Raw genomic sequence first — 24,781 nt, 5'->3', positions numbered from 1 at the left:
GGCAGAGAGAGGCTGATGGCCTGACCACCGATGGTAGGGCAGGCCAGGCAGGGGACACGGAACAGGCCAGAGCCCGCTGAGTGGAGGGAGTGGACAGCTTGATAAGGGGTTAGCAGGTCGGAGAGGTAGGAGGGGCAAGGCCATGAAGGACCTTGAAGGTGAGGATGAGGATTTTGAACTCGATCCTCTGAGGGATGGGAAGCCAGTGGAGCCGGGTGAGCGTGAGTGTGATGGGGATCACAGAGTCTGGTGTGGGAGAGGACACGAGCTACAAAGTTCTGGATGATCTGCAGCTTGTGGAGGGAAGAGTTGGGGAGGCCGACAAGCAGCACATTGGCATAGTCGAGCCTGGATGTAATGAAGGTGTGTATGAGGGTTTTGGCGACCTGAGGGGTGAGGCAGTGGTGGAGTCGGGCAGTGTTGCGGAGGTGGGGGAAGGCAGAGCGGATCATGGCATGGATGTGGGGGAGAAAGCACTGTTGAGGGTCAAACAAGACGCCCAGGTTCCTGACAGGCTCGGTGAGCTGCAGTGTGCATCCCTGGGTGCTGATGCTGCCAGTGCCTGAGGTGCGGAGGTCCTGGCCTGAGCCAATCAGGAAGGCCTCGGTCTTGCTGACGTTCAATTGTGGAAAGTTGACTCTCATTCAGGACTTGATGTCTGACAGACATTCTGTCAAGTCAACAGTGGTCCTGGAATCGAGGGTGGAGGCAGAGATAGATTGATGGATTCTTGATTATTTAAATTGACTGTTCTGTGAGCTCAAATTTCTGATTTGGGGCTTGAGCCCAAGTTAAATCCCAACATATCATTTAATTTGATAATGCTTATTAGGTCACGTCTGTTCTTATCCACTGCACCCGAAGCTTTAGAACTCTCTCCCCCAATCTCTCTGCCTTGCCCCCTCCTTCCCCTCTTTTAGATCATGACTGAAGACCTTCCTCTTCAACAGCGCTTAAGGTCACTTACTCCCTCTCCCAGCTCAGCGTCAGGCTCTGTCATTGTTAAGCGCTCTGAGCTGCTGCCCCATGGGAAGAGGTCTACATAAATGCAAGTTGTTGTTATCATTCCTGTGTGTAAATGAGTTACTGTTGCCCTGAAAGCCCATTAAGTAGGAAGTGTATATTACCATAGATTATTGCCACTGTAAACAAGCAAGGCAGATAAAAGGAAACATTGGAAATGGCTGTGTATAAGTTGTAGTTACAGTGCATACTTCTTTAGTCATACTTTAAACCACATAGAAACTTTTATGGTGGTATGCTAATTTACAGCTTAAAAATCAAGAATGAAGCTACATCTATACTGTGGGTGAATTCTGGGAGAACATTTCTTCAACTAACTCATGTAATGGGTTAAAAAAAAATCAGTTTCACTCTGGCAGAAATGTATGTGTTTTTCTTTCATATACGTTGGATACGATTTCCAACAACTATGACTAGGTCTCTTTTTTTGTGCTCATTTTTTAAGTTTGTGTCTGAAGTGAAATGCCAAATCCGTGCTTTTGCCAACACTGTACTAGACAGGTAGTGAGGTGAAGGAGCCTCTTGTCTAAGGGTAATGGTTGTCTTATTTAACATCAACCGAGTTCTTAAATTAAAATACAGTTGAAAAACAGCAAGGCATTGCTGTGTGGTACAGCTGAATAACAAAATTCAAACAAACAACAGTGCTTTTATACAGAGTCAGTGATTCATTCAGTTATTGCATGTGAATCAGTGATTCATGTAGTTGCTGCATGTTGAAAGAAGTGGGAAGAAATATCTGTTGTCTTTGTTTATGGGTCTGAGTTGGATTGGATTTCGATGTTTAATTAAAATGAATGCATATGTTTCATGTTGTACCATAACATTTTGCAGTTTTCTCCTTGTTTTTGGTTTGTAATAAAGAATTTTCAAGACTTCCATTTTGAGGATACTCATCTTTAACTATTTTCCAACTTAATTTGTGAAGAAACGATTGGTCTAAAGAATGGTGTTGCGTTAGATTCTGCATATTGCCCTACTTTTAATTTTTCATTGCTAAAAATGAGGTAAAATACCATTAGGTTACTGAGTATTATTTTATTCTTTCCAGGTGCAAGTATTGGCATTATGACGAGAACTTGCTAACATCTAGTATCATTATCGTCTTCCATAATGAAGGGTGGTCGACTCTTATGAGGACTGTCCACAGTGTTATCAAGCGGACGCCCAGAAAATACCTAGCAGAAATTGTTATGATTGATGACTTCAGTAACAAAGGTAATATATTGTTATTTGCATTCAAACACTATTCTTATTCAGTACAAAGTAAAAGCGTATCAATGTAATTACTCTATACCTAAGTCATTATTTTATTCCTTCATATGATTTTTTGATGTTGTGGCCTGTACAAATAGAATAATTCATCTTTTAGGATACCCACAAGAGGGCATCATTTACCATGTTTGTCATTGCGGGCTGGCATTACATTTTAATGTCCCTGGAATTTCTAGTGGCTACGGGCAAGAAATCCAGAATTAAACTCGTGACTGAATCATTCCAGTTTGAATCACAGGTTTTTAAGCTTTATGGCTTTGAACTGGAACGCAATTAAAACCAAAGGTAAATCTGAACCTCGCTCCAATTTTTGTAGGTTTCCGAAGGTTCTTATGCTTTTAGCCAATCTGACTACCCCAATGGAGAAGTGACAGGTGTTCACTGAAACTGTAGCTTAGTCTAGATATTACCTTAACCTTCAGACATATTTTGCTTTCCTCTCCCTCATTGTTTCTTTTAGTGCTGTCCAAATCATTAAAGGTTCCAAAATAAAAACAGAAGTTGCTGGGAACACTCAGCAAGTCAGGCAGCACCTATGGAGAGAGGAAAGTGAATTAACATTTCAGGTTGATGACCTTTAATCAGGCTGAATTCAGTCTTGGAGTCCCTCTAACTCACCTCCTAACCTTGCTTCCTTTAAAGACCACCTTTAAGACCTAGCTCTTCAATTGCTCTGTCATTGTAATCAAATTGGCTGCAGTGCGTGACTGCAAATACATTCACTACACAGAAACTTTGTAAAGTGCTTTAAGATATTCTAAATGTTATAGGTGCTTTATCAGTTGTTACAGTGTGCAATGTATAGAAAGTGACATCAGAGGTGAGCTGACGACTGTATTAAATTAGCAAGGCTTTCTTGCACAAACACCACAATTGTGGTCGTAACAATAATAGGAGCTGGTAATAGTTGAGCTGGCTGTCAGGTTTTTGGCATTCATAGGCCTTATTTATCTCAGAGCCACAGATCCTAATGGCAGTAAAGTTAGTAGTGAATTTTCTCTCAGTTTTTTGAAAGAAAGATGAGTTTCATGTAAATATTTTGTATTGTGATGCTTATGAAATCCCAAATCATTTGAATATTGTTTTGTATATTTTAAACACCACAGTGCTCCAATGCACAGTCTGGGATCTCTAAATTGTGGCTCTCTCCAACCCATGCTAATACTTTCTAGATTATAGTGTTTTTCTCTGGGGAGAGAGCACACAATCCATTCTAGACACAGGGAAATTTCCATATGTAGGTGACACGTATTTGTGGAACTCTGCCTGATATGGATACTCTTAATCATGGAGATGGGTTTCTGCAGGTGACAGACACGTAACTGACCAAACAATATTTGCTCCTGTTATAGATAGAGAAATAAAAAACTGCGTATTGATGCCAAAATGTTGCAAAGTAATTATTATGAAGTGTAGTGACTGTTTTGTAAGCAAACGTGGCAGCAATTTGTGCTGACAAGTTCCTACAAAACAGCAATAAAGCAAATGATCGATTAATCTGGAGTCCTGTAGCTCAGTGGTTAGAGCGCTCGCCTTGCAAGCGAGACATCTGGGTTCAATTCCAGGCAGGGCAAAACCATGGGCAAGTTTCCTTACTGCACACGCCTAATAATAATCCCTCCAAAACAAAACAATAATAAATTGTTCATTTTCAATCCACGACTGTTTGTGGGACATTGCTGTGCGCAATTGACTGATGCGTTTCGCCCACAAATATACAGTCAATTCAGTTTACAGCATATTCTGTGAAGCGCTTTGAGACGTCTAGAAGATGTGAAAAGCACTATATCAAATGCAAGGATTATTATTATTATTAATCTGGATGACCTTAGGCTATGATTCTGGAAAAACTCCCGTCTCTTTTCAAATAGTGACATTGGTTCTTTATCATGCATGTGAACAGGGGCTCACTATCGGACTGTGCTTAAAGTCTCACCCAAAAGAAAGTATCTTCATCAGTACTGCGCTGGAGTGTCTGCCTGGACTATGATGTGGGTCTTCAATGCACATCCTATTGACCTAGAGTGTCACAAACTGAGCTGAACTGACACCTTTAAGAACATACAGTTTGGTATTGGTTTAAATATTTGATAAAATAATCTACATCCTACAATTTACTTCAAGGTCTACCTTCAATGTGTCAAATTGGTGTTAATGTTACAAGTTACAATGAAGCCATTCATTTCATGTGTTCTGACTTGCCCTAGGAATGCAGGTCTGACTGTACCAGCTCCTGTTGATAAAAATGTGGTGCATCATCAAATTGAATCTGTTAAGAAACATTGTAATTTCAGTGAATAATTCACAACTAGTTTTGCAGCCTTTTTAAGTGTTAAAATGGGTAGGAAAGAACTGAATTGCATTTTTGCATTTTTTTCATAAATAATTATCATTCTTATGACTGATTTGTGATCTTGTCTGCAGTTCATTTAAAAGAACGACTGGAGGAATACCTGAAACAATGGAATGGATTAGTCAAAGTATTTCGAAATGAAAGGAGAGAAGGGTTAATTCAAGCAAGAAGCATTGGTGCTCAAAAGGCTAAGCTTGGACAGGTACAGTAAAAGTAAATAAAGTAAAGCTTGGACAAGTACAGTAAATTCCTTCCTCTTTCAAACCACACATATATTTGTAGAGTCCTGTAGTGAGGAGTCTTGGAGTGTAATGGTTAGCACGCTCGCACCACAGGTGAGAAGATCCGGTTTGATTCCCTGCAGGCCAAAACCTTAAGCAAGTTTCCTTACTCTACATGCCTCTGTTTACCTAGCAGTAAGTAGGAACTCAGATTTGGAAGATTGCTTTCCGGGGGTAATAATCGCTCAAAAAAAAAAATTGTCGCTCAGTCCATGACTGTTTGTGGAACACTGCTGTGCGCTGAGACAGCATACCACAGTGCTGTTCTTGTGAGCCTAGAAAATGAGTGTTGACTTGAACATGACAATAGCTATTTGGAATCACAACTAATAATAATAAATAATAATAATCCTTGGATTTGATATAGCGCCTTATCACATCGTTGAGATGTCTCAAAGCGCTTCACAGAATATATTGTAATGTGAATTGACTGTATTTTATGAGCGAAATGCGGCAGCCAATTGCGCACAGCAGTGTCCTCCAAACAGTCGTGTATTGAGTGACCAATTTTATTTTTGAGGGATTATTACCCCCGGAAAGCGATTCGCCAATTGACTAACAACCAGGTTCCTACTTACTGCTAGGTGAACAGAGGTGTGTGAAGTAAGGAAACTTGCACAACGTTTCGCCCTGCCCGGGAATCGAACCCAGGTCCTCTCGCTTGCAACGAGTGCTCTAACCACTAAACTACAAGACTCGACAGGGAGTAATAATGCCTTCAAAATAAATAAATAATCATAATATTTTGGTCACTCAACCCATGGCTGTTTATTGCTGTGCGCAATTCAATTTACAGTATATTCTGTGAAGCGCATTGAGATGTCTCAAAGTTGTGATAGGCGCTAATTCGAATGCAAGGATTATTATTATTACATGGACATTTGCATATAGACATGCATGTTTCCCTTCCTAACCCAGGTGTCCTGGAGCTCATCTTTCAGTCAGAAGGCTGTGGGCTGTGGCCCCATGTCAGGGCTTTGAACTCACATAGTCCAGGCTGACACTTCAATGTATTGCATTGCATTTTCTGAGATGCTGTCCTTCAGATGTTAAAATCGAGATCCGGTCTTCCTGTTCAGGTGGAAATTAAAGATATCACAACACTGTATGAAAAGAGAAGAGAATTTCATGGCTCTTTGTGGAACATTTCTGTGGATAAATTGGCTGTCATGTTCGTCTATAAAATACCCAATGACTACATCTTACAGTAAATCCTGTGAAGCATTTGAGATATCCTCCTGACATGAAAGGCGCTGTACCTAAATATTATTGTTGTTCCTGACAAATTCTGAGTTATGGATTTATTTAAATAATAGTTATCTAATGTGTTTTCAGGTGTTAATATATCTTGATGCACATTGTGAAGTTGGACCTAACTGGTACGCATCACTCGTAGCTCCCATCGCTAAGGACAGGTAACCCAAGGCAATTTTATCTGAAATCTAGTTGAACAGTGGCTAGAATATTATTTCAGAGTTGTATTCTATTCAAAGTCAAAGCTAGTATTATCCTAGTCAAAGCTAATGTGGCAGTGCAGCTGCTACAGTTCATTTGAACCCATAACCACAGCATTATCATCACAGAACTTAAACATTGCACATTAAACTAACTAAATGATTCTACACAGTAGCTTTAGATAACAGTAATTCAAATTGCTGCATCTTTCTGTGTAGCTTCTGTGCATCCAGGGTTCAGCACTTAATAAGATATAAAATGTCTTATTTTCTAGTGTCCTATTTTAAGTCAGTTTATTTATTAATTGTTGACTGAACACACCAGAATTTATGTGCAGGTGCTATCTGATGGGGAATACACTTAATTGTGATCTATTTCAGTATCTGTTATTTGTTTCAGAACTACATGTACAGTTCCCCTTATAGATTACATAGATGGCAATGACTTTACCATTGAACCACAACAAGGTGGGGATGAGAATGGTTTTGCCAGAGGGGCCTGGGATTGGAGCTTACTATGGAAACGCATGCCGTTAAACAGTCGTGAAAAGGCCAGAAGGAAGCATAAAACTGAGCCTTATCGGTAATTACTGATGAATTGAATTGTTTGACATGTCTAAGTCCTGTCATTTTCCCTTTCTCGCATGGATCCTTCTGCTGCATCCCTCACCCTAATTCCAATTATGTATTTGACGCATGGATCCCTTCACCTACCTTCCCTGGTCCAACAACGATATTGCCAAATCTGCAGAACTGCATGTACTGTGCCACTCATAGATGGCATAAGTGGAAATAATTACCAGATATCACCTCAAGGGGGTGGTGACGAAGATGGGTTTGCTAGAGGAGCATGGGATTGGAGCATGTTGTGGAAGCGTGTCCCTTTGGCCAAGCGGGAGAAGGAAAGGAGAAAACATAAAACTGAACCGTATCGGTAATCTTGATCACATTTGATCATTGTCACTTTTTCTTTAAGTTACTCATTCTAGCGAAGTATCTTTGTAAGATTCTTTTTCTATTATATTAACAATATTTGTGTATTTCGCTGTTTTTGCTTTCCCTATCAGAATTAAAATGCTCACAATGAACTAAAAAAAGCTACAGTAAAATGATTTCTAAAATCATTTCCAGAGCCTCAAGCAAATTGCATATTTAACAAAATTTCTAATATAAATTCTAATAGCCTCTAACATAAATTATTGTCAGTAGGGATCGACCAATATTGCCTTGTCTCCTGGCTTGTAGTCTTTTGAGTTATTTGAAAATTCTCAGGCATTCATAGTCTAGGCCCAGGAATGTTCAGGGCAGCATTACAAGTGTTTAAGGAAATTGAGCACATGGCAGGTATTAAAAAATATTAATATTCAATTTTGTGTTTCACTTGTTTATCAACTCAATATTAGCTTTCAAAAGGGAACTAGATAAATATCTAAAAAGGAGTAAATAGGGAATGGCAGTTAAATGGGACTGAAAGGATTCTCTTAAAAGAACGATCACGGACAGAATGGGCCGAATGGCCTTCTTCTGTGCTGTAAATTAATGTGATTCTAATGGATTGTAAAACGGGAAGTATGAATTGGGCTTCTCCTTCCCAAATTTGATTGTTTTGATCCCAAATATAATATTAATGTTAGGGCAAGGTGCAAAATGCTGTCAAAATCGCAAAAATGAATATCTTGCAAGAGAATCATCCCAAAACAGAATGAAATTACACTTTTTTTGCTGAGAGTAATTTAATTATACAGTATACTTTTACAGTCATATTTGATCAACTGGGAGCCAAGTGAGAAAAATTCCCATTCCCCAGGGACTGCTCTGTACCTACCAAGTCCTGCTGATTGGTTCCCTGCTCCATCATCAACAGTACTGTGGACCTACTTGACTCAGGATCTGGACAACTCAGTCAGTAACAGAAGGCAATTCCACTATTTTATTGGCAGACTCGTCATCCTGGAGCCAGTTCAATCCCAATGAACTACTGTTTACCTCAGCACATCCCCCCACCCCCAGAAGATAGTCACTACAGAGATAGCATTGATTCGTTTAAAGCTTAAATAATATTGGGATTGGCAGGCACTCAAGAAGTTTGCTCGATGGCTGTGCACATGTGCAATGAACCAAGGTATCACAACCTCATTTTGAGTAAGGTTGGGATTTAATGGTGAGGCTTCACTGGTTGTGAAACCATTAGTTGGACATTATAATTTGTTTGAGACTCAGCCAATCCCCAAAAATTGGTAATTAGACATTTCACAAACACAGGTTTGAAATCTTGCTAGGTGGACAACAGGCACTAGAATTTTTCTAAGCCAACCACATGATGCATAGCCCAACTCAGTATGAAATGCTTGAGAGAATTGCCACCATCCTCCTGTCCATAGCCCAGACACATAATCCTACCCATCACTGTCATGTACCACAGATCCATATGGATTCATTGAAAACATAATGTTTTCAACAAATACTGAATTCTGTGATATACAGGATCCCATAGTAGTTCATATACAATAGTGCACTGTGTTATAGCTTGCGAGAATCAAACTTTTTGTGTGTTCTGGCACTAAATATTGGTCGATCCTTAATTTTTGTTTTTACCTGCAATAATATGTTCGGTCTTGTAGAAAATAAGAAGCAGCACTAATCTTCTCTAAAGAAAAAAAGTATTCTGTAGTTCTAATCACAGTATTTCAGATAGTAGATGTTTTCATGCATTAATTATTTTGTTTACATGTTTGTGTTGTTAATTAAAGCAAATCGCTCACATTTGTGTTCCTGCAAACATTTGTAGGGCTTTATGTTAAAAACAATGTTTGGGGATGTTTTGGGCATCTCACCAAAAGATTAAAGCCTTTTCTTCTCATGGGTTGAGGCCCAGTGAATCTATATAAGACAAGGTTGTAGTTACTGCTGGATTTCAAGTTTTTTAAAAAAATCTGTAACCATAAAACAATTACTGCACTTGACAATAATTAGTGTAAGTACTTTGAGGCATTTTGACATCATTACCATAAATGTTATTTCTTACTAATTTGGAAAATGAAGGTCACTGTAAATATAGTGCTTCCTACTCTTGTCTACATGCACTTATATTCAGTATGGCTGATGTGAAAGTTAAATATTAATAGCTCCTTGGAATTTAGTGAGTGCGGTTTGCTTTAACTTAATTCCTCTTTTCCTTTCTGATATCCTCAAATTTTCTCTGGGTTTTCCTTGTATAAGGTGCAAGTGGTTCTCCTTTTCCCACTCCCTGACAAAAGTAAGTTTTTCCTTGTTCTTATCACCTGGGGCTCACTTTACCTGATCATGAGACTTTAATAATCTGCAGATCTGACAATAAAAAGTGCTTTGACTCTGCATGAAGTCTGACACTGCATGCAATTCTAGATAGTAAGGCAAATTTCCTAATTGCTTTAACTTCTTAAAAGCAAAGTGCAATATCAGCTTTTAATAAATCTTTACTTCCTTGAATTTGAATGTGCTTTAAAAATGTTATTTTAACAAAAAGAAATGGATTGAAGTATTACAAATCACATGTTGCTTTTTTTATATACAATGTAAAATGACTCGAATTTAGAACCTTTGAACTTTCATTATTCTTGTAAAATGGGGGAAGTAACTAGGGGCTTATGTTGGATACAACTTGGAGTAAAGCATAATTTTAACATGGAGCAAGAAATTCAATTTATACATCAGATCAAACTGGGGCCATAAAGGAAATTATCATGGAAACATAGAAAGGCATGAATATATTGTTTAGTGAATTGACTGTATATTCTGTGGGCAAAGCGCAGCATAAGGAAATGAAGATCAATGGTTCCACACTTGCATTCAAATAGTTAACCACATGAAAAACAATCTGAAACAATTGCCTGATCTTAAATCAACAATAAGCAACCAATATATTGTATTTGAATACCTTTGTAACATACAAGTCTAATTGCACTGACATCAGTGAGTACAGCGGGAACAACAAAAGATTCTTCTTGGGCAAAAAAGGTCAAAAGTCATGAATTGGATTCAATTGTATTGCTTTCTTTTTTAAGTTTTATACCTAATAGATGGTAATTGTATGTAATTAAGGTGCTTTACTATTATCAGAGGTTTTTCATTTGCAATATGTATGGTTCCCTGTTGTACTTGTTAGCCTAGTTCCAGTTCACTATCGTTTCTGAGTTAGAAGGTTGAAACTTCAAACTCACAGTCTAGGCCAGGGGTCTCCAACCAGTTAAATATTGCTAGGTGGAATCTCTCGCATGCTCAATTAAAACAAGAGGAAGGAGTAATATTTACCACAGTTTAAACATTAAAGTTTATATTTAGAGATGCATGAAATACTTTGTGCATCTGGCTTCATTTTCAATTGGACTCAATAACCAAGCTTCTATTGCTCCCTCTTTTGTCTTTTTGATCATGAGCGAAAGCATCACCTGGTGGTGATTGCCTAGTTGGAGACCCTATGGTCCAGGCTGACATTATAGTGCAGTGCTGAGGGTATGCTGCATTATCGGGGGTGCCGACCTTTGGATGAGCCTTTAAACCAACTGCTTGTTCAGGTGGACGTTAAAAATCCCCTGGCACTATTTAAAGTATCCTAGCCAACAACCCCCCAATCAGAATTGGCTATTTTCTTCATGGCTGTTTGTGAGATGTTGCTGTGTGCACCTTGGCTGCTGCATTTGCCTACACATGCAGTCACAGTAAATTCCTGTGAAGCCCTTTATGATGTCTCGATGATTGATAAAGGGCTGTATTAAATGCAAGGATTATTAAACTTTTTAAAGGATCTATATGTTTGCAAGGATATGGGAAACAACAGGGGAGTGGGACTGATTGGGGAGCTCTTCCAAAGAGCTGGCACAGGTACAATGGGCCAATGGCCTCCTTCTGTGCTGTAATATTCTATGATTCTATATTGGTGTTTGATTACTTCTTGATTTAGGAGATTGACCAGAAATTTGCTTCTTGGAAGAGTGCACTGCTGCAGATTTAAATTGTTATATATTTAGATTTTGCTTTTGAAACTCAGGATAGTTAAGAAGATATCTAACAGTAAAAATACAAGAATTGTATCATTTGTTTTCATTGAAATTACTAATTTGTTGTGTATTCTTTTAACAATGACCTTCACAGATCCCCTGCCATGGCTGGGGGGTTGTTTGCTATTGAAAGAGATTTCTTTTTTGAACTGGGGCTGTATGATCCTGGTCTTCAGATCTGGGGAGGTGAAAACTTTGAAATATCCTACAAGGTAATGTGCATTAAAAAGAAGTTGCCAATACTTCCAAAAAGAAGTTGGAGGACTTGTTAGAGAATAGTCTAAAGTTCGTCTATCAGCTTGGCTCAATGGTAGCACTCTCGTCTTTGGGTTAGAAGGTTGTGGGTTCAAATCCCACGTCGAGACTTGAACTCACATCGTCCAAGCTGACATTCAAATGCAGTGTTTGGGGATGTGTTGCATTGTCAGGGGTGCCATCCTTTGGATGGTGGAGTATGATTCCACTGCCATGGGATACATTTTCTGGCAACCAGGACTGCTTTCTGAGCCAGTTTTTTTTCCTAGCTGTGAATGTAAGGTAGACTTTACTTTTATCTTTATGCAGTGCTAAGGATTGAGTCCCAGAAGCTGTAGATTTTAAGAAATGTCCAACAATGTTGTGAAACGATCCCTGCTTCTCCAAGATGGGTTGTCAAGCAAAGGCCACCTCTTGGGGTCATGGGGTGTTTAATATACTCCATGAAGTAGCTTTAGCATATAGTGGACAAATGGGGTATCCCACACCTTCTCCCATTCTGAGGTTGACAATGGTTGCTCTCGATCATCGTGGTCCAATTGTTGGCCCATTGGCCGCCTCTGGCCCGGCAGGTCATTTTATCCGTCCTGACACCATTTCCAACATTCCAATTTCCGCTCCCTCCATCCCCAGTGAATGTTCTCTCATGGCAGTGGCAGGTGGTTGGGAGGACACAGTGTGGAGAGTCAATATAATGCTGGCCATTGCTGCCGTCTGTCAGGAAGGCAAGCACGTCTCTTACCAACCGCGTCCTTAGCAACAGCTAGCTCCTGCCACTGCAGATAGAGCCCCATGCAGCTGATTAGGAGAGAGAGGGGTTGAGAGGAGGGGGTGGAATCTGGGGGAGGGGGAGAGAGTGATTGAATAAGAGAGAGGAGAGAGAAAGAGGAAATGACAGAGATACTGTGTTAGAGAGAGGGAGAGAGAGTGATTGACAGAGATGTGGGGAGAGAGCAGAGAGAGAATGAGCGTGTGAGAGGGAAGAGAGTGACAGGAGAGAGGATGTGAGAGGGAGTGAGAATGTGTGCAAGGGAGTGCATGAGAGTTGTGGGGTAGAGAGAGAGTGATTCCAAGAAAGAGGGGAGAGTGATTGAGAGAGAGAGCATGAGAGAAGGAGAGAGAGAAACAAAAAGTGTGAGAGAGCAGAAAGAAAGGAGAATTGAGGGCAGTGTTTTATGGCTCACTGTCAGGACAGACGATCGTAGCTTCCCTCGGCTGCCGCAGGGGGGGGAGCCGAGGACAGACATCGAGTGCCGTGCAGTTTCCTCACAGAAAGCTCCCTCTTTCCCCAGTGAAAAACTTCTCTATATCCTTCATTCCAACCCCCTACACCTATACAACCTCCCAAACTGGCCATTCCCATAGCCCAGCAAACACCAGCTTGTTTCATGTCCCCCCCCCACCCAATCTGCCCCACCATCGCCATTTTGCCCTCACTCTCTGAAGTTCCATTCCTGGAATCCTTCTGACTTCCTCCCCTCTTTCAAGGCAGTCAAGAACTAACTCTTTGACCAAGTTTTTGGTCATCTTTTCCACTCACCATCCCACTCTCTTGACTCCCACATCCAGCTCAGGTGCCAGCTGACAGTGTTGAAGGTTTGAGATGTCCTTCCAACATGAAAGAGGAGCTGTGTAAATGTTGTTATATTTCTGGAAGGGAAACACAAAATATTGCTTATGGGCTCCGCTGACTTTCTCAAATAGAGAATCCGCCTCTCGGCAGCCAAAAGGTTGGACCATCCTGCTCTAGATGATTCTTCCAAGTTTGACACTGGTTCAGATTATGGATGGTAAACTTTTATAAGTACAGAACAGTGTACATTGGAGAAGGGAAGATAGCAAAGCGGTGGCAAAGTGAGTTCCCTTAACTACGAAGATTCATATTCAGCCCCTCTTTGTGGCTCCTGATTTGATTTTTCTTTTTACCCAATAGCTAACAGTTCAGGACATTATGAAGATTAGGAGTTAGGTTGGTTTGTCTTAGATGTGTATATTATAACAGAATTAATTATTTTTCAGGATAAATTTATTAAGAAACTTATCAAAAGTTAATCCTTTAAAATCTGCATTGGAGTTTTATAATTGTTTACAAAAATAAACAATTTTAAGCTTCAATAAAAATTGCTGTGTTTTGTTTCCTGTCTGTGTAGATTTGGCAATGTGGAGGGAAACTGTTGTTTGTGCCTTGCTCTCGTGTTGGTCACATATATCGTTTGCATGGGTGGGGCGGAAACCCACCACCTGCTCACATTGGCTCATCCCCAACGTTGAAGGTCTGTATCTATTTAAGCACACAACATTATTATTATCCCTATATTTACATTTGGAGTTTTATTTAAGATATGACCGATAAATAACATAAGATATGTTAACATTCGAATTCTCTGTACAATATAACAAGCATTGTAATATTTATGCTCTCTTTATGAGAGATGTTGTATTGGGGTACCTTATATCGATGATAGAAAAGGTGATTGCCAGTTCTGATGCTGTGCCAATTCTTAAATGTGTGTATAAAGGAACTTATAGCAAACACCACATGTGACACAAGTTTCACTGGCTCCATTCCATTGAATTCCTAATTCCATCCATATTAATGTGGGAAACACCAAGTAAACTCAATTGCTTCCCCAAGAGGAGATGAATTGGAAGAAAATTGCAGAAGGTGGAAGATAAATCAAAGGGAGTATTACCTGAATGTTCTCTTCAACTTTTGATAGAAGTATGTCAATCCCATTGCCATAAGAGCTGTGTGTGCCATGGGAAGAATGCTGAATTGTAGATACAACAACTTGCATTTATATAGCGCCCTCCACGCTGGGCGTCGTCCCAAAGCTCTATCCCAGAGCAAGATAGAGAATAAGAGCGGTTTCATACAATAGCTAGAAGGGTCCGATTCTCCCAGTGAGAGTACGTGGCACTTTGATCCCCCAAGAAATACAAAGGAACAATGCTGTACATTGCTGGTTCTTCATATTGCACAGAGCTTCAGTTGGCTTAATGAATAAATAATACTAATCCTTGCATGTACAGCAATCTGCACTGACCTGTTGCTAATCGCCCTGGAGGCGGAGGCAGCTTCACAGTGGGTACGTCTATTTGCCAAGGCCCCTCACATGAGGACCTGGATTAAACAATTGGTGCTGAGTAAACCTGTTATGTCTGGTATTGGATTTGGACCTCAAGAACATCAAGGTGGCTAGCCTGTCACAAGCTGTCCTGTAAAGGTCCTCCCACATGCTGAAGGCAGATGCCCGCCAGATAACCTACGAGGAAACTGAGGCTTGGGGCAACACCTGCTGGAAAGCGCCACCTAGCATCCAAGTTCATGAACACGTTTGTTTATTGAGCGCCTGGAATCCACCTTGCTTGTCCCACAGAGAGGTAATCAGCTGCTGCTTAAGCCTCTGCACCTCGAATTGGTGGAACCATCACTCAATGATATGTGTATCCAACCTGCAGACAGGAAGATGGTGACAATGCTCTCACACATTTCATTCTAAGCTGTGTTGACCACCAGGAACCTCGCAGGCACTTTCTGGTACCCAGTTTCCAGTAACTTTAGACAGCCTGCATTGGAATACCACAGGGTTCTAATGCCCTGAGGCAGGTTTTAGCCCTTATCTGCTCGAGAGCCACAAGAAGATATCTTAGTAGTTCTTAATATGAGGCTGTGTGGAGTCTTTTTAGATTAACTTGTTAGCATGATCTCCTAGATATCCTTCTTTGCATCATCTGACACTGGAGAATTCCATCCCACAGTCCCTCGGGTTCACACTCTCCCTTGCCTCCTTCAAGACCCTCCCCTTCGACCATGCCTTCGGTCACCCTCCTTCCCCTTCTGCCCACCACCCTCTCCAATCCCGACCCCCAGCTCGGGTCTGAAACACTAGTTGTTCAGAGCCTTGGGACGTCCTCCCAAATGTAATGTTGTTGGATTAAGTGAAACAAACTCTGGATCATTGTTCTGTCAGACATCTTGTGGAAAACTCAGCCACATTTTTGACCTTGAATGAGGAGTTCATTATAAAGGGGGTAAATCATTTTTGGATGCAACAGTAAACTACTGATTTAGCGTGCCTCATGATGGGGTAGCTTTCACTCCAACCTTCAACTTAAATTTATGTTGCAATTTTTCTTGCTAAGGAAATTCCAGTCCTTCATTCTACAATCTGTGGGTCTGAAAGAGATTATTGGCTCAACCACATGAACATTGAATATAATGTGACTAGCTCACATGTTCTTTCAATTATAATCACTCTTGTACTCTTCCAGTCTCTGTTCTGCTCTTTCTTCCTCTTATGTGATTACATTTACATTTTTAATAGATTGTGATTTTTTCTATCATGTGGCTTTCATTTCTGTAACCTGAGCAGTTTTTAAGCTGAATTACTTTACTTTATTTGCTTCACATTCAGGTTATGCAGTTGTTCAAATGTTCTCTGCTTATATTAATGAAGAATTTCAATTATTCTTTACAGAATTATGTCCGTGTTGTAGAAGTGTGGTGGGATGATTACAAAGACTATTTCTATGCAAGTCGTCCAGAAACAAAGGCCCTGGCTTATGGAGATATATCTGAGCTGAAAAAGTTTCGCGAAGAGCACAACTGCAAGAGTTTTAAATGGTTCATGGAAGAAATAGCTTATGATATTCCAGATCATTATCCATTGCCACCTAAAAATATGGAATGGGGAGAGGTAAATGTTGAATAGTGATATTCAAGGTAGAAGGAATAATGGATTTGTCACTTTGTCAGTAATTTTGAAGCAATATTACTTAAACCTTTTATCACAGAGTAAAAGTTCACTGAAGCTTAAACAAACTGATTCAAACAGTGCAAAAATTGTACAAACTGCAGATCTCCTAGTTGATTATGTGTGATACCGGCATTGAGATAGAATTTGCACTCTTGCAAAGCACAGTGGAGTTGAATTCTGGTTGAACCTGTAATGCCAGTTAAATACTAAAACAGCATAAACGCCAGGAAATCAACTTACTACTATTGTTTCTTGTAATTAAACGCCACTGTACCTCTTATCCATGGTGCTTAGCTCTCTGTCCAGGATTTTCATGAGCTTTATTCAAAATTGGGAATGAAGGAAACAAATGCAATAAGTTGTTTTCCTTATCCAAGTTATTTGATTTTTTTCAAATCTGGGGAACATATGTTGATCAGTGTTCAGAATTTTGATAGTGTTACTTGAGTGCATGAATTTATGCTAGAAATGTATTTGTTCTCATGTGATCTCTCAATTTTTGTTTTAAAAATAATAATAATCCTTGCATTTGATATATCACCTCAACACATTGAAATTTCTCAGTTCTTTTGTAAAGTGTAGGCACTGTGTGTTAGGCTAATTTTTTGTTCAAAGAAAAGCATGGTGTAGCACCCACCCAGCTTTGTAAACAAATAATAGTGGCAATTTATTGGAGATTGTTTTTTGCTTATTTTAAAATACAATATAGGAACGTGATGATTGAGAAAAGGCCATCATTTTGATTGAGTTCTTCGATGAAGTAATGGAGAGGGTTAATGAAGGTAGAGCAGTTGATGTTGTCGATATGTACTTTCAAAAGGCATTTGAAGAAGTGCCATATAATAGACTAGTTAGCAAAAGTGTAGCCCATGGGATGAAAGGAACAGTGGCAGCATGGATCCAAAATTGGCTGGGAAACAGAAATCAGAGAGTAGTGGTGAACGTTTGTTTTTCAGACTGAAGGCAAGTATACATTGGTGTCCTCGAGAGGTCAGTATTAGGACCAATGCTTTTTTAAATATATATTAATGACATTGACTTCTCCCTTCATAGGTTGCAGATCAACCAGAACTCTGCAGCTCGTGTCCTCTCCTGCACCAGGCTCCGCGACCCTATCATTCCCATCCTCGCCCAGCTCACTGGCTTCCCATCACTCAAAGGATCCTGGTCCTCACCTTCAAAGCCCTCCACGGCCTTGCTCCTGCCTACCTCCATGACCTCTTAAATCCCTACCAACCTGCCCGCTCCCTCCACTCAGCAGGCTCCAGCCATCTTCTCGTCCCCCACTTTGCCCATCCCACCATTGGTGGGCGGATCTTCGGCCTTTCTGCCCCCACCCTCTGGAACTCCATCCCACAGTTCCTTCACCGCGCCCCTCCCTCCCCCCGCGCTCCAGTTGCCTCCTCAAGACCCTTCTCTTTGATCCTGCCTTCGGTCACCCTCCTACCTCTATGCTCCCTGCCCTCCACCCCTCCTGATCCCAACCACTAGCTCAGGTGCAGATCGCTGACTGTCCAGCACCTTGGGACATCCTCCTGACGCGAAAGGCGCTATAAAAATATAAATTGTTGTTGTTGTACAGAGAGCAAAATGTTAAAGTTTGCAGATGACACAAAACTTGGAAACGTAGTAAACAATGAGGAGGATTGTAGCAGTCTGCTGGAGGACGTAGACAGGCTGGTGAAACAGGCAGACACATGGCAGATAGAATTTAATGCAGAGAAATGTGAAGTGATGCATTTTTTGGGGGGGGGGGAGTGAGCAGAGGTAATATAAGATAAATGGTACAATTTTAAAGGGGGGCAGGAACTGAGAGATCTGGGGATTCACATACGCATGCACATCCTTGAAGGTGCAGGACAAGTTGACAAGGCTGTTAAAAAAAGCATATAGGAACCTTGGCTTTATAAGTAGAGGCACAGAGTATAAAAGTAAGGAAGTTATGTTGAACCTTTACAAATCACACGTTAGGCCTCTGCTGGAGTATTGTGTCCAATTCTGGGCACTAGATTTTGAATAATGTCAAGGCTTTGGAGAGGGTGCAAGGGAGATTTACAAGAATGATACCAAGGATGAGAGACTTCAATTATGTAGAAAGACTAGAAAGGCTGGGATTATTCTCATTAGAGCAGAGAAATTATGAGGGGTTTTGATTGAGTATGGAGGGAGAAACTGTTTCCTCTGGCGGGTGGGTCAGTAACCAGGGGACATTGGTTCAAGATAATTGGCAAAAGAATCAGAAGGGAGACGAGGAGAAATTGTTTTACCCAAAGAATTGTTACGGTCTGGAATGCACTGCCTGAAAGGGTGGTAAGAGCAGATTAGATAGTAGCTTTCAAAATGGAATTAGATACGTACTTAAAGAGGAAAACTTTGCAGGGGTATGGGATAAGAACGGGGTAATGGGACTCGTTGGATAGATCTTTCAAAGAGCCAGCACAGACACGATGAGTCAAATGGCCTCCTTCTGTGCTGTAAGATTCTATGAATCTATTTGAGGGCTTTATTGTGAAATGCAGTATTCTCTTCAAATAGTGCATTTATTGGTGTAATGTTTACAAATTTATAATTTATTTTCCTTGCATTTCAGATCAGAGGTTTCGAATCTGATTACTGCATAGACAGTATGGGCCATACCAATGGTGGATTTGTTGAGCTGGGACCTTGCCACAGAATGGGAGGAAACCAGGTAACGTTGTTATACTTTCTAAGCGCAAGTGTTTCAGTAACATGTTATAAAACAAATCAATTATTTTTAATTTTGAGTTTAATTTGGGAGATGTTATTGCTGGAGAATGAAATTTTATTTATGACACAAGAGTCCACACCTTTCATACCCAGGTCAGATGCACAGGTACAGACGCAGGATTAAACTCCCTCTTTTCTTGATTAGTCACTGAATTGACATCAAATTCAAAACAAAGAAAATTATTTCTTCCCTTTGAATACCAATCGCCAATTATTCTTTCTCACTGTCAGTTGGGTCTTCCATTCAAATGAAATAAATATTATTTTCTTCCTATTCTTCAAAAGTGAAAGTTGGTAGCTCTTTGGATGGCCTAAAGGATAAAGACAGCATTTGGATTATGATTATACTAAAGACCACAACAACAGCAAATTACATTTTTATAGTGCCTTTCACATGGGAGTACCCAGAAGTTTGAGGAACCTATTAAAATATAAAGTGGCTAATAATACAATAAATAATCCTTGCTTTTGGTTTGGTGCCTTATTACGTTATCGAGACCTCTCAAAGAGCTTCAGATGATTTTACTATAAAAGGTAGTGCTTGTGTATTTGTAGCTTCTCAAGGCAGCCAATTTTTGCACAGCAGTATCCCACAAACAGCCCACAAAGTCTATTCTGTGAAGCGCTTTGAGCCGTCGAGAAGACGTGAAAAACGCTATATCAAATGCAAGAATTATTATAAACAGCCATGAAGCCAATGTTATCTGAGGGATTGTTGGCCAGGACACTGGGAGAAACTCCCTTCTCTTCTTGAAAAGTGCCACAGGATGTTCAACAGACAAACAGATGAAACCCCAATTTTAATCTCTCATCCAAATAATGGCACCTCCAACCTCTCTCTCCTTGCTTTGGAGCATCAGCATAGATTATGAGCTCAAATGTCCCAATCCTTCTGATTCGGAGGCGAGAGGGCTTCTGTACTGACACCCAAATAGTTACAAAGCAGTACAGTACTATTAATATTAAATCTTTTAATATTAAATTGACACAAGGTATGCTTCCAAACAATTGAAGATTATTTTCATTGATTATTGATTACAATATAAATTGGAATATCATCAGCACCTCAAAAAGGAAAGTTGTTGTGTGCAGAATCCTTTTCTCCAGCAAACTTAGAACCTGTACCTTCTCAGCAAATCTGTTTTAGTCATTTGTTCAAGTAGTTAAATAAAACCCAGAGGCCTTGACTTCACATTATCAGTTTATTTATCTTTCATATAATCAAATAAACTATGCAACATTTGTTTCTCAACCATTCTCACTCCATCAGAGTATATAACCAAATCTTACAGAGTGGCTTGTGGCATCCCCAATATCTAGTACTAGTACATGGTTTTAATCTTTGCAACTTGTTCTGTGGATGCCTGTGGACTGAAATAGCTCCAACCTTAAGACATTGTCTTAAGATGTAAGACCAGCTAGGATTTGGGGCCTCAGTTTTTGGGGGATGCTCTACTGTCACAGTTTCATTCACCTCCACATTGAGGTGTTGGTCTCCTCTAGTGTCTAGGCTGTAAGGGAGTAGCTGTTGATCACTCATAAACAATAAACAGGGTTACTGTTCTTGGCTTTTTTAGATTTTTAAGGCTTAGAAAATTTCCATAACCAATGGAAATATTTGTAAATTAAGCAGTGGTTTGGTAGTGTTAGTCAAAGTGGTATAGTGTGTAAAATAACCCTCCAAATGAATTAAATGTTTAATATGTATATATATTATTTTTTCAGCTGTTTCGAATTAATGAAGCTAATCAATTGATGCAGTACGATCAGTGTCTATTGAAAGGACCTGATGGATCAAAAGTTATGATTGCACATTGTAACATGAATGTATATAAAGAATGGCAATACTTCAAGGTAAATTACTGTTGAATACTGTTTTTGCTGTTAATATGCACTGAAATTTTGAGACCTTATCCATGTTTTTATCACACCCAGGCTTGACTATGCCAACACTCTGCTTGCAGGACTTCCCAACATTTCCTACCACAAGCTGCAGATTATTCAGAACTCTGCAGCTTTTGTCTTCTCCCTCACCAGGCTCTGAAAGCCTATCATCCCCATTCTTGCCCGGCTTTAATTGCTCCTCAGCCCCAGAGGATCGAGTTCAAGAACCTCATCCTCATTTTTAAATCTCTTCATGGTCTTGCCCCATCCTACTTCTATGACCTTCTGAAACCTTACCAACCTGCCCGCTCCCCCTGCTTGTTAGGAACTGACCTGTTCCGTTTCCCCCCTACCTGTCCCACCATCACGAGCTTTCTGATCCCACTTTCTGGAACTCCATCCCTCACCTTCTTGAAGGTCGTCTCAAAACCTTCCTCTTTGAGCACACTTTCAGTCATCTTCCCAACCCCACCACACCTCCACCCCCAGTTTGTGTGCAAACTCTCACTGTCCAGAACCTTGTGATATCCTCCTGAGTGAAGGGCGTTATATAAATGCAATTTGTTTTTGAAATTCTGAAAATGCATGACTAGTATGAAAATGCATAATCTGGATGATTAGGGGTACAAAAAAGAAATTCACATTTTATTTTCTTTCATTGAGTTTGCGTTTAATTGACTTGCAATTGAGGTTACATCTGCAGGACAATCCTGTCGTAACACAGTGTTTTGGGTCCATAAAATTAAATTGCATTATAACTGGTTAATGAAAAGAAAATGACCACCAGTCCCGCTTCCAGGTCCCTACTGATATTTCCAACTTTCAGTGTAAACTAGCCACATTCCTGCGTGAACAGACTTCCTTCCTTTGAATGTAAGCAGGAAGCCAGAATGTCAATGGTGGAATCTAGAGGTGTAGCACAATTAAAGTGGACTTGTGCACTAACAAGACACATTATAATGACTGTACGGCGCCTTGGGCTGTCCTCCTGATGTGAAAGGCACTATACAAATGTCATTTGTTGTTGTTGCACTGTATATATTAATTGCTACCTGCAACAGACCTTTTTCAAATACTGGCCTGAAGCTGATTTGTTTATTCAATTTCGCCCACAAAATATACAGTCAATTCACTTTCCAGTATATTCTATGAAGCGCTTTGAGAAGCCTCAATGATGTGATGCAAGGATTATTATTATTACTCTAATAATAATATGATTATTATTACTCAATCTGACTTAGATTGAGTTTTTAAAAATTTCTGCACTTTTTCTTTCAGGCCATGAACAGATTCACGCACATTTCTACTGGCAAGTGCTTGGACCGCTCTGAAGTTCTTCACCAGGTCTTCATAGCTGACTGTGACTCTGCAAAAACAACACAAAAATGGGAGATGAATAACATTTTAGCAGTATAGAACCATGTCCTATATGTACAAGATCAAAAATAATCTGTATATTGCTGCAAACAAATTATGTACAGCTCAAAGAATGTAAATATTTTTGACACCCTTTTCCTTTTGAAGGATCTAAGTAAACTGTGATAATGTAACATTCTAGTCAACCATGCAATTATAAAAGTTTGTTACCTTAAAAATTCTTAGATGTTTACAACTTATTCTTCAGTCATCTTAAGATGTGTTGTATCTTAGTAGTAAGATACAACTCTACTCTTTTGGGATTACACTCAGGGGCGCTAAAAAATGGTAGCTTTTTCTTAATAGGTTTGTTTCAGTTAGGTATGATTTTTTCAGGATTATCTACTTTCCCGACTGGATGAGCGCTGGATATTGAACTTTGGTTGTAATTTGTATATTCTTTGTAACAGCCACAAAATAGTTTCAGTGATATTTTTTCCATTGTTTTTCCTATTTTTACACGTTCAGACACAGAAACCTACAGGTGAGATGTTAAACCAACGTGTGTTTAAGTGGATGTCAGATCTCATGGTTTTGCACTATTTCAAAGATTCGGGAGTTCTGGCCAATGTTTCTCTCCCATCCAATTTCATTTATGAATTTATTTCTGAGGTATTGCTGGTGTGTTTGCCTGCATAACAATCACTGTGCTTCAAAGTAATGTTGCTTACAGTGGTTTGAGCTGTTTTAATGTTATGAATCAAATTCATTTAATAGGTTCTAATGAATCAGAATCTTCTAGCTCTGAGGATGTTTTTGTTGAGTCCCACCTGTAGCTTTCCAGCATTGTGCATCATTCTGTTCCAGCCCTAACCTGATTTATTGAACTCTGAATCTGATCAACATTTCTACTATTATCTTCCTTAAATGATATGCCACAAAAATGTTTCAAATCTACGTGCTTTGCTGTTATATAGTGAACACCTGAAAGCTTTACGCTGCTTTATAACCACCCGACTTTATTGCAGTAATTAACTAAATTAACTGATACTAGTTAATGAGTGCAACATTTGTTTAACCCTAAAGACTGTGAACAAACTTCAAATTATCAAGTGTTCCCAATACTTGTTAGACAAAGGAACATGGGAAATTAGCTGATCTTGATTAAATCTGTGCCTTATTGAAAAATATTTTTCTATTATGTACTTGAAAGTTCGTAGGGATAAAGGTATTTAACTTAATAGTTGAATGCAGCAATTGATTGCAGGGAAAATAAGTTATGTTTTTTTAATAAAGGTATCTCAACCACTATCATGTTGATTTGTATTGCCATGAACTTCCACCCAGAAGCTCTAATGTTCATACTGTGCTTCACCAGCTGCTATTTGTAAATGACTGGATAGGGGGCTCAAAATTATCTGTCAACATACTTCGTTTGTGATTGAATATGTTTTACTTTCCTATTTTTGTCAGTTAAGCAAACTGTTGATTTATTGTAAATACAGATTTTCACAAATATCAATTTCTGTACAAATTGTACAATTTGGGGGTATTTTAATGGAATAAAATTTGGGAATTAAGAATTGTGCTTTAGTTCTCAAAATGCAAGGTAAACTATCTCTTGTTTTGTTAGTTATTATAAAGCAGAATACAATTAACTAAAACATACGTGATCACATTTCTGATTGGTGCACCAACAATATGAAACAAAATCAAATTTGATATTTTACCTCAAATAAAGAGCTGGAGCTGTATAGAAAAGATTGTCTTCTCAAACTCCTGTGAATCATTTTGAGGTAAACATTTTCACAAATCCTGTGCCATCATACTGGCAGTCTGACCTCAGCAACTTTCACTATTATAATAGCGTTTGATATAGCACCTTATCACGTTGTCGAGATGTCTCAAAGCGCTTCACAGGATATACTGTATTGTAGATGGACTGTGCATTTTGGGGTGAAACGCAGTAGCCGATTGTGCACAGCAGTGTTCCACAAACCGCCATGGCATGTGACCAATTTTATTTGGGGTTTGTTGGCCAGGACACTGGGAGAAACCCCCCTCCCTTCTTTTGGAGTAGTGCCATGGGATCTTTAACATCCACCTGAATGGGCAGATGGGACCTCGGTTTAACATCTCATCCCAAAATCAACACCCCCTCAGCACTGCATTGTCATCTGAGATTGATTCCAAGTCCTGATATGGGGAGTGAACCTGCAACACTGTGACTCAGGAGAGAGTCCAACCACTGAGCCAACTTGATGATATTCTGGCAGTCCCAATAGTTAGTTAATTCAAATAAACAAGTCTTTCTTAATGTCCTCCTCAGGTCCTTAACCAATGCCTATTGCACTGT

General features: G+C 39.7%; 1 protein-coding gene across 2 annotated transcripts in view; it reads left to right on the top strand.

The window, feature by feature from the left end:
- The window catches only part of galnt7 (UDP-N-acetyl-alpha-D-galactosamine: polypeptide N-acetylgalactosaminyltransferase 7), a 69,661-nt gene extending 45,622 nt beyond the window's left edge, over window positions 1-24,039 (top strand). The window contains exons 3-12 of one of the 2 annotated variants that reach the window (XM_007895953.2): window positions 2,075-2,241; window positions 4,723-4,853; window positions 6,268-6,347; window positions 7,138-7,320; window positions 11,517-11,634; window positions 13,828-13,950; window positions 16,159-16,377; window positions 19,028-19,126; window positions 20,911-21,039; window positions 22,348-24,039. In XM_007895953.2, coding sequence (XP_007894144.1) covers window positions 2,075-2,241; window positions 4,723-4,853; window positions 6,268-6,347; window positions 7,138-7,320; window positions 11,517-11,634; window positions 13,828-13,950; window positions 16,159-16,377; window positions 19,028-19,126; window positions 20,911-21,039; window positions 22,348-22,485 — 1,387 coding nt within the window. In that variant the 3' untranslated portion in view covers window positions 22,486-24,039. Of the gene's footprint in view, window positions 1-2,074; window positions 2,242-4,722; window positions 4,854-6,267; window positions 6,348-6,786; window positions 6,970-7,137; window positions 7,321-11,516; window positions 11,635-13,827; window positions 13,951-16,158; window positions 16,378-19,027; window positions 19,127-20,910; window positions 21,040-22,347 lie in introns of both variants that reach the window. The other variant, XM_042342718.1, reaches the window with a different exon arrangement.
- Window positions 24,040-24,781: the final 742 nt, after the last annotated feature.

Source organism: Callorhinchus milii, unplaced genomic scaffold, assembly GCF_018977255.1.
Source record: "Callorhinchus milii isolate IMCB2004 unplaced genomic scaffold, IMCB_Cmil_1.0 Scaffold1, whole genome shotgun sequence".
In the NCBI taxonomy this organism is placed as follows: Eukaryota; Metazoa; Chordata; class Chondrichthyes; order Chimaeriformes; family Callorhinchidae; genus Callorhinchus; species Callorhinchus milii.
The sequence above is the reverse complement of the archived record's forward strand: the minus strand, read 5'-3'. Positions and strand labels throughout refer to the sequence as shown.